The sequence below is a fragment of the Pteropus alecto genome, unplaced genomic scaffold (assembly GCF_000325575.1).
Source record: "Pteropus alecto unplaced genomic scaffold, ASM32557v1 scaffold110, whole genome shotgun sequence".
In the NCBI taxonomy this organism is placed as follows: domain Eukaryota; kingdom Metazoa; phylum Chordata; class Mammalia; order Chiroptera; family Pteropodidae; genus Pteropus; species Pteropus alecto.
In genome coordinates this window covers 761,241-770,910 of record NW_006431920.1, presented here as the reverse complement: position 1 = coordinate 770,910, position 9,670 = coordinate 761,241, and the positions used below count along the sequence as shown (strand labels likewise).

Sequence of the window (9,670 nt, the reverse complement as noted above, 5' to 3'; positions counted from 1 at the left end):
TGTTGTATTTCCCCCACATCTCCCTCGCTGCCTCGTGGGATCAGGCCCCGCTACCCTCCCTAAGTTCGTGCAGGCAAACGGCATCCCATCCATCCCACATTGCCAAGTGTGGGTCTATAGTCATCGTGATAATCCCAGTGAGATGGGTGTTATTATCCCATTTCCCTGACTGAGAACATGAGGTTGAGAGAGGGGAAAATGCATTCATTTCCTGGGGCTACAGCCACAAATTACCACAAACCGGAGGACTTAACACAAGAGAAAGGTATCCTCTCACAATTCTGGAGGCTGGAAGTCCAAGATCAATTCTGGAGGCTGGAAGTCCAAGATCAAGGCCTCCGCAGGGTCCCGTTCTCTCAAAGGCTGTCTGGGAGAATTTGTTCCGCGCTTTTCTCTTGCTTCTGGCGCTGCAGTCCTCGGCTTTCAGGCCCCCACTCTGGGGTGCCTTCTCCCTGTGTACCTCTTCTCTCCTGAAAGCACATATAACTCTACTCCGATATGACCCCCAACTTAACTAATGACTTCTGCAACAACTCCATTTCCAAATTAGGTCACATTCTGAGGTCCTGGGGGCTAGAGCATTAACGCATCTTTTGGGGGACACAATTCAACCCATAACAGGAAGAGACTCACCCAAGGTTCCCTGGAGATGCAGTCAGAACCCCAGGCCTGAGCTCTGAATCAGGGCCTGAGCAGCCCCTCCAAAAGATCAAGACCTCGACCTCCACTCGCTCTTCAATGCATCAGAAGCTGGCTAGTGGCCACTTTTGTGCCTATTGGGCCATTCTTGGTCAGAAGAGCTGGCATAGCTGCAGGTCTCACGATCCTGTCCAGGGACACTGTCCCCAAAGGTGGCCTGGTCAGCTCTTGAATGAGTCTCCCTCCCACTGTCCTTTTTGCCCAGGAGGTCAGGGAGGCTTGGGATGGAGGGAGGGGTGATTATGTTCACGACATGGAGGGCTTTGAGGAGGGAGGAAGAGGAAGGTCTTCTCCCAGAGGACAAGTATAGAGACCTAGAGAGGCAGGTGCCAGGGTGGCAGGTGCCCCGGTCCCCCCACCATCCTCCTCTGGATACGAGAGCAGGCTCTGTGCCAGCCGGGAGGCTGCGGGGCTGATTCACATCACCAGAGCCCACTGGAGCTTCCTGACGTGATCCCACTGGGGTTTGCCAGAGGTAGCGACCAAAAGCTCCAAGGTCCCCTCCTTCCCTCTTCTTGGAGTGGGAGGTTGGGCTGAGGCTTTGCCTCCACCTGTATGTGTGTGGGTGCGGGGGGGTGGGGGTTGAGGTGGAACAGCTGTGGCCCCTGAGGGCCAGGAGAGAAGGGTCAGCAAATGGCAGACAAGGCCAGCTCCCCTCTCAGGCAGGAGACGGGCCTGGAGGGGAGGCTGAGGGCTGCAGATGTCACTAACAGCCCCTTGAGTCCCTTCTGCATCCCTCCTGCACCCTGGTTCGCCTGGGCCAGGACCTCAGCCCTAACTCTGCCCTAACTGCTTTTCTACGAGCACCAGCAGAGCCATGGGGCCGACCTGCCCCCAACAGAGGTTCCCTGGGGGTGGTTTCGTGCTCTGTTGCCACTGTGCTGAAATTGTTAATACTTGTTGAACAAGGAGTCCTACACTTTTATTTTGCAAAGGGACCCCTGGAAATTACGTGGCCGGCCCTGCCCGCCAGACCTGTATGTTATAGCAACGTGCAGCCAACTGGCGCCATCAGACCGTGGCGCCCTCGGCCCCTCGCGTTGCAGTGCTCCCCCAAAGCCTGAAGCCACCGGCCTCGTTCACACCCACAGGCCTGTGGGCACAAGTGGGATCGCCCTCTGTAAATTCTTAGGCACCGGGAACCTCAGGGTGGAGGTGGACCCTCCTCACTCACCAGTTTTACCCTAGTAGCTTCAGGAGTCCCCGGCTGGTCAGCGAGTCCTCTGGCTCAGCTGACCTCCAGCTCGCACTGACATGCCAGTCCCTCCCTCTTGCCCGCTCCCCTGATTCCTGAGCAAGGAATTCCTGGATTCCTCCGGGGACCTCGTCCCTTCCATCACCTGGGCCGAAGAAGTGAGGGAAGATGTTCTCTCCACCAACACCATGCCGCCTGGAAGGGCCTCTCCCCCTTGGAGGAGAGAGTGTGGGGGTGCAAGGATTCTGACGGGGGTCTGGCTCTGAGCCCTGCAGTGGGCGAGGAGGTCTGAGGAAGAACTGCCCCTTCAACTAGACTGTGGGAGATGGAACCCCTGAAGCAGGGAAGAACCCCACTGGGCAGCCTGCAATGGAGAAACGACAGCTCTGAAGAAAATCCCAGAGGGCGGCGATGTTGGGACAGTGGCTGGAAGTCCCCTCCACCACGTTCCCGGAGAAGCGTTTAAGGAGAAAGTGCACCGATCACTGACAATGAACAAAATAATTTCGCAAAACGTGGATTTAGACACGACCTGCGGAAGTGAGTAAAATTGACCCAGACTTCGGGGGGGTGGGGGGTACGCAGAGGAGAGGAGGGGACTGTGACCCAGCCATAGGAACAGGAAGTGGCAGAGGAGCCAGGGGAGGGGGAGCTGGGGGTTGAGTGGACGGACTTGCAGTCCATGCTGTGAGGCGCCTCATATTTTTTGGGTGGGGTTTTTGCCTGAGGCCAGCGGGGGCAGAAGGGACAGTGAATACAGGTGGCAACTCCAGGTCTTCTTGCTCCTCCTGCCTCCTGCCTTGAGGATCAGTGGGGGTAGAAGGCAGGTGTGGGCGGGGCAGGCTCTGCACTGGTGCCGTGGCCTGGCCCACCTGGCTTTGGCAAGATCCCCATGGCTGAGGGACACCTGTGCTGAATGGGCAGGAAGTGAGCGCCTCGAGGGCTCCCCCAGGGGGAATGTCCACAGGGGCCCCCGTCTTGGGGGGCTTGCTCCCCAGCCTTAAGCCCTTCAGCTTGAATGCAAGAAGAACCTGTGAGGGGAGCTTGGAGGACAGGTCGAAGCTGCCGGCCTCTCCGCCCAGAGGCTGCGAGGTGTTTCCACCACCTTCTCCGCTCTCTGGGCCCGTTACCTCGATGGCTGTCTGCTGGAACCACAGGCGATTTTCCTTGGGATACTTTCTCAAAGCTCTGCTTGTGCTTCAAATATAGGCCGTGTCGAACTAACACCCTCCCGGCCAAGAATTTGAAGGTCATGGGTAAAAAGATAAATACATCCTATCTAGATACACATCCTATCGAGATGGAGAGATATTCTGATGAGTACGAGTAGTTTCCATCATCGTGATAGTCACTCGCAATACTCCACACGCAGGTGGTATTTTCCCGATGCTGCTGAATCAGAGGCTCTGTCTTTATGAAGTGTGGTGTGCCTGGCGAGGGAAGGGGGTGTGCACAGTGGGGTGCCGGTAGATGTCGAATGACTGGCGTGGAGACCACGGAAAAGCTCTGATCTGCAGGGTCTGCTGATCTCCGCGGCGTAAACACTCTCACTGTGGCTGATTTCAAGCTCCTGATGTGATGTCACCACCCCAGCACACCACCGGGTAGGTGGCAACCTCCAGTGGAGTCCAGGGCGTGGGAACCTCTTCGTGGTCAGTGCCCGGACAGATGAGGAACCTGGGGCAACTGCAGCAGCGGTCACGGGGAGGAGAGTTTCAGGGAGGAAGAAGAGGTCGTGCGCATCCTGCTCTGCCCAGCAGCGTGGAAGGAAGAGGCTGGAAAAGCTGCTGCTGTGTTTGGCTCCCATCACTGCACCTCACCTGCCACCTCTGCAGGGTGGGGCTCTGTCTTAGAAAGCGGGGCAGGTTCCTAGTAGAGGCTCCTTCACCTGTGCAGAAGGAGCAAGGGCTGGAGAGGCAAGGGCGGTGTGTACTTGGGGGATGTTGTGACAGAACCCATTCTGGAAAAGGACCAGGCCTGCCAAAGCCGCCCTGGGGTGACCAGCATAAACTGGGGGAACAGGATTATTGTTTTTGGCCCCAGGAAATGTTGGAATGTTGGGGGGTCGAAGGGCACCTCCTCTCTGCCCCAGGTGGGAATCGGTCCTAGGAGAGCTGCCCACTTGGTGACCCTTCCCGTGAGATTCTAGAAGTCTCCTTCCTGCCAGATCAGGGTCATAGCAATGGAGAACAATGTTGGACAGGCCAGGCGGGCCCTGCGCAGGGGCAGGGGGTCTGGGAGCGCGTCAGAAGCTGCTGGGGCCCGTCCTCCCTGAACTGGGCCACTGGTGGGGCCTTTAATCTCCCGCCTTCCTCTCTGGGCCACTCCGGCATCCCATCCGCCTGCCTCTGCCCCTTCCCACCCCACTACCCCCAGTGCAGCAATTACGGCGCTAATTAGGGCGCTTTGATCATCTTTAGAAATGGCCACGTTGGGGAGGGACGCTGCCAAGCAATTAGGGACAGAGGAGCTGGGAGCTCTGGCACCTCCTTAAGGGGTGGGTCGGCCCAGGACTCTCAGATACCCCCTGCCCTCCTCCCTCCGGGAGTGTCTGCCCCCGGCATACTTGTAAACTCCTCAGGGAGTCGAGGCAGATGGGACGCCCCCCCATCTGAGCCCTGGAGATGGGGCCAGCCCCCGCCCACCAGCCCCCCTCTGCCTGGCCCCCAGCCCAACCGGCAGCTCTTCTGGCCTGTCCAGGCCCCTTTGATGGAGCCGCAGAGACAAGGGCTCCTTTGACAGAAGGGGGACCTCAGAGCCGGATGATGAGACTTCAAAGGTGAGGGTCGAGCCCACTACCCTGCACCCTCCCCCAAGCCTGGCCCCCTCCTGTGTACGCCCCCAGTCTGTCCCCTATATAGCCCCCCAAGCGGCACTGCCCTGTGGGCTCCGGGAGCTCAGGGCCAGGTGAGGGACGCCCAAGGCAAGTGGGTAACTTTGATGGAAGAGAATAGGGTCAGATGGTTTAAGGGACGAGAATCCAGTGCCCAGGACAGAAAGGCAGCGGGAGGCAGGCACCACAGGGTGGACCCTGAGGGTTGGCGCCCCGGCTCCTGTTCACCATGCTGCTGGCTGTGCTGCTGCTGCTGCTGCCCACCCCAGACGCACGGTCTGCCCATGGGCACCCACTGTACACGCGCCTGCCCCCCAGCACCCTGCAAGGTGAGCCCGGGCTGGTCTGAAAGAGCGGCCGAGGTGGGAGGACCAGAGGTGTGGGTCCAGGGCAGGGGAACATGAGCTTGTCACTCCCATTCACAAGGACCTCTGGCTCCTTCTGCCCACCCTGCCAGGAGAAGGTTGCCAGGAGCTTGGAAGGCTGAGGGAGGATGAGGATGGAAAGGGAAGTCGCCAGGCTTAGCAGGGCGGAAAGGGAACAGAGTAGCATCTTGACTCTCTGGGCCCAAAGGTAGGCAATCCAGCCACGGTCATCTGTGTTAATAAGTCTGAGTTCTGCAATATGAGTATTTTTGGGGTGCTGTTTTTCTTTCAAGGAAAAGCCCTTTTCAAAGATTCCAGCCCAGCTCCGTTGAATTACAGAAATATTTTGGGCCGAGAATCCAGAACCATCCGCTCTGAGTGCTGGCCCCTGGGGTCTTGGGGCTCTCTGCCCTCCCATTCTGCCCCAGCACTCTCGGAGGCCAGCCTGCTCCCCTGTGGGCCTCCCAAGGCAGGACTCCAGGCTGGGGCGGGGAGGACAGCCTTGCATGACTTGTGCCCCATGTCCCAGCAGCTCTGTCAGCCCAAGGGACGAAGGCACTGCAGGCTGCCCAGAGAAGCGCCCAGTGGGCAGTAAATCTAGTGGCGATGGAGATCCAGCACAGGGTGTATGAGTGCCAAGGCTGTGCCAACCACACCACCCGGTGCCCTGGTGAGCTTGCCTTGACTGCTCGGGGCCCATTCTCCCTTCCACTCCCCTCTCCCTTCAGACTTGACTCCCTCTTGGAGACAGAGACTGGGTTAGGCTGCAACCAAGACAATGCTTACGAAGGTCCCTCGGAGTGGCAAGGGTACAACAGGTTGGGGCACAGCTCCTGCAAGGGTGGGAACAGCCTGGGCTCATTTGGTGAACAGTGAGAAGTTTGTGGCTGCTGAATAGACCCGGACTGCTAGAGGGGAGAGGGAGGGCTTTGGCCCAGCTTGGGGCGGAGGAAGGATGGAGGTTGGCCGTGAAGCTCAAAGGTTTCTTTCTCAGCTGGACCTGGGCGACCGAGGCCTCAAGAACCCCTCCTCCAGGACCCACCTGAGCCAGGTGAGGCTGAAAAGTTTCAAGGGGACAGGGCTGAGAGCAGGTGGACCTTGGAGGGGTCTCGATGGTGAACACGGCCAGGATTTGTTCCTTGTGACAGCGCATCCGCCTTTCTAGGGCCCTGTGGCGAGAGGCGCCCGGGCACTGTCAACGTGACGCAGGCTCATGGTCGCATTGTTGGGGGCAGCGCGGCGCCGCCTGGGGCCTGGCCTTGGCTGGTGAGGCTGCAACTCAGCGGGCAGCCTCTGTGCGGAGGTGTCCTGGTGGCGGCGACCTGGGTGCTCACCGCGGCGCACTGCTTCGCGGGGTATGTCCTGCCCACAGCCTCCTGCCCAGCCTGGGTCCCCAACTCAGGGTCCAACTCCTCCCAGGTTGTTGGGTGGGTGACGCGTGGGAGGGCTGGTCTCTACTGCCCTCTGGCGGCGGCTGACCCCCACGCCCGCTCCTCGCCTCAAGGTCCCGGCGCTGCCCAGACGCGCGCTCAGATCTTGGGGACCCGGGCCGCATCAAGCGCGTTCCGCCTGCTCGGGCCGCTGCCTCTCCTAGGCCCCCAAGGCGGGGGTGGGGGTCGGAAACAGCTGGGCGCGCGGGCTCGCTGGGCGGTGCCTGCGGGCAGAGGGCAGGGTCTCTAGGGAACCCGCTGCACCCTTGTACTGGGTATCATCCGCCGCTCGCCCCGCAGCGCCCCGAACGAGCTTTTGTGGACGGTGACGCTGGCCGAGGGTCCCCGGGGGGAGCCCGCTGAGGAGGTGCCGGTGAACCGCATCTTGCCCCACCCCAAGGTGAGAGGGCAGCCCCCAGACCCTCCGAGCTGGGGACGGCACCCTCACCGCACGCGGCGCTGACGCTGCGCCACTCCCTCCCAAGTTCGACCCGCGGACCTTCCACAATGACCTTGCGCTGGTGCAACTGTGGACGCCGGTGAGCCTGGCAGGGGCGGCGCGCCCAGTGTGCCTGCCCCAGGAGCCCCGGGAGCCCCCCACTGGCACCGCCTGCGCCATCGCCGGCTGGGGGGCCCTCTTCGAAGGTACGGGCGGGGCCGGGCCTGGGTGAGCTGCGCGTGTGCGCAGAAAGAAGGGCGCGGGCCCTCTTCGAAGGTACGGGCGGGGCGGGGCCGGGCCTGGGTGAGCTGCACGTGTGCGCAGAAAGAAGGGCTCTGGGGTGACGGAGTTTGGGCAGGCCGGGATGTAAAGAACCTACTACGCCCAGCTTTCTTCACAAAATGCTGCCAGATCTTGCAAAAGGGGAGGAATCAAAGAGGAGGGGACTCTCAAAGCGGGGCCTCTGCCCTCCAGGCCTGAGCCCCCTCCACCGATTCGATTCCCTGTAGACGGGCCTGAGGCCGAGGCGGTGAGGGAAGCCCGCGTGCCCCTGCTCAGCGCCGACACCTGCCGGAGGGCGCTGGGACCTGGGCTGAGCCCCAGCACCATGCTCTGTGCGGGTTACCTGGCCGGCGGCATCGACTCATGTCAGGTACGGGCCTGATTCATCGGAGGGCGCTGGGTGGGCCTCTCCCCAGTGGCGAGACAACAGACTTTCCTTCTACGGTCAGGCTGCCACTCAAATGCGCTGAGCCTCTATGTTCTCAACGCTAAAATGGGGACGAGGGCGGTAACCCCAGTAGAGCGCAGAGCTGCCTCATCCTGCCAGGTGTAAAGCTGGCCGAGGAGCGGGCCGGACAGACGCAGTGTCCTCTCTCTTGGCTCGGTCCCTGCAGGGTGACTCTGGAGGCCCCCTGACCTGTTCCGAGCCTGGCCCTCGCCCCAGGGAGGTCCTGTACGGAGTCACCTCCTGGGGGGACGGATGCGGGGAACCAGGGAAGCCCGGGGTCTACACCCGTGTGGCCGTGTTCAAGGACTGGCTTCGGGAGCAGATGAACGGTGAGCGCCGGGTTCCTACTGACCCCTCCGTAGAGTGTCCCGCCGACAGCACGGCAAAAGCCCAATCTTGTTTCCATCTCGCGTGTCGCCAGTCCCCTTCTGCGTCAGGAAAGCCTGTCTCTCCCTGGGGCAGGGCTTCGGGGGCTAGGACCCAAAACGGGGGATGAACTGGCTCTTCCTCTCCTCGCAGCGGCCCCCACCAGCCGCGAGCCCAGCTGCAGGGAGCTTTTGGCCTGGGACCCGCCGGAGGAGCCGCTGGCAGACACCGCCCCGCCCTGCGCCTTCTACGCCCACCTGTGCCCGGGGCCCGAGGGTGCCTGTGCGCCCCTGGCGCACCAGCAGTGTCTGCAGCGCCGGCGGCGATGCGGTCAGTCCGGCTCCCGGGGCTGGGCCGTGGGGCAGGGAGCCTGGCCCACGTCTGAACGCCGCTCACGCCCTTGTCCTCCTCGCAGAGCTGCGCTCGCTGGCGCACACCCTGCTGGAGCTGCTGCGGGGCGCGCAGGAGCTGTTCGGCCCGCGCCCGGGAATGCGGCGCCTGGCCCCGGCCCTGGCTCGCTCTGCTACGTCGCTCCGGGGGCCTCGCAGGCACCCGGCACGCGAGCAGCGGCTGCACCCAGGTACCCCGCGCCCTCGCAGCGCAGCCCTGACCCCACCCCTGCGCCGCCGAGTCGTTCCCGTAATCATACTTCTTCCCAGGTTCTCGGGTTGCCGGCGTACAGTTCCCCAAGCGGAGGCCTGAGCAGCGCGGAGACGCGCATGGTAATGACGCCCCCTGCCAGCCATCCCCAGGGGCGCAGGCCAAGGGCTGGCCCAGGCCCGGCGCAGGCCGGGAGGGGATTCTCAGGGATCTGCACTGGGAAGCAGTTACCCCACGGGGCAACCGGCAGACCCGCTCTCCCCCTTCCCCGAATCAGGGGGATAACTCTTTGGGGCTATTTGTGGCTTTGGGCCCTCATCCGTGTCAGGAAATGCTTGGCTTTGAGTTAGCACTCAGCCTCTCTGAGCCTCAGTTTCCCCATCTGTAGCATGAGGAGATGTCTGCGCCCTGGGGAGGGGGGTGTCCTGAGGCACTGGTGGGAACCCGCCCCAACGCCATGCTGCGTCAGTTCTGTTATTCCCGGCCCTCTCCCTTCCGGCAGGCTGTCCTGGCCTGGAGCCACTGAAGCAGAAACTGGCCACCCTCCAGGACGCTCATGCCTGGATCTTACAGGTCCCCTTGGAGCGCCTGGCCATGGACTTTCAGGAGGTAAGTCCCTAGGCTTCCCAGACTCCTTCACGGTGGCCTCACCTCGGAAGGCTGACCTGGGTCAGCCCTGATGGGCAGGGGGGCACACCAGCAGGTGGGAGGAGGGGCAGGTGGGGCATCCAGAAGAAAGGGCTGGAGAAGGCAGCTTCCTGTGAGCTGGGGTGCCGGGTGGGTGCAAAGAGGAGAGGGGGACGTGTGAGTAGAGGGGCTGCGAGGTGTGCAGGTGTGCAGGAAGTGTGCAGGGTTGGGGGGTTAAGGAAAGGGGAGGGTTTGAGGGGGCCAGGATGGTTCGGATGAGAGTTTGGGGGCCAGGAGTAGAGGACCAAGAGTAGGATTGTGGGCCATCGAGCGCCCTCCTCCCTCTGCAGGTCCTGGCAGCTCTGGGCTCCAAAACTAACGGGGCT

The 9,670-nt window shown here is 61.9% G+C and overlaps 1 protein-coding gene across 1 annotated transcript in view; it reads left to right on the top strand.

The window, feature by feature from the left end:
- The first annotated feature begins 4,956 nt into the window (after positions 1 to 4,956).
- The window catches only part of PRSS56 (serine protease 56), a 4,945-nt gene continuing 231 nt past the window's right edge, over positions 4,957 to 9,670 (top strand). Inside the window, exons 1-13 of the mRNA XM_006906763.1 lie at positions 4,957 to 5,056; positions 5,625 to 5,735; positions 6,087 to 6,143; positions 6,258 to 6,447; positions 6,823 to 6,922; positions 7,008 to 7,167; positions 7,471 to 7,613; positions 7,858 to 8,020; positions 8,211 to 8,387; positions 8,473 to 8,637; positions 8,717 to 8,779; positions 9,160 to 9,266; positions 9,635 to 9,670. The exon at positions 9,635 to 9,670 is cut by the window's right edge and continues 231 nt beyond it. Coding sequence (XP_006906825.1) covers positions 4,957 to 5,056; positions 5,625 to 5,735; positions 6,087 to 6,143; positions 6,258 to 6,447; positions 6,823 to 6,922; positions 7,008 to 7,167; positions 7,471 to 7,613; positions 7,858 to 8,020; positions 8,211 to 8,387; positions 8,473 to 8,637; positions 8,717 to 8,779; positions 9,160 to 9,266; positions 9,635 to 9,670 — 1,572 coding nt within the window. The remainder of the gene's footprint in view (positions 5,057 to 5,624; positions 5,736 to 6,086; positions 6,144 to 6,257; positions 6,448 to 6,822; positions 6,923 to 7,007; positions 7,168 to 7,470; positions 7,614 to 7,857; positions 8,021 to 8,210; positions 8,388 to 8,472; positions 8,638 to 8,716; positions 8,780 to 9,159; positions 9,267 to 9,634) is intronic.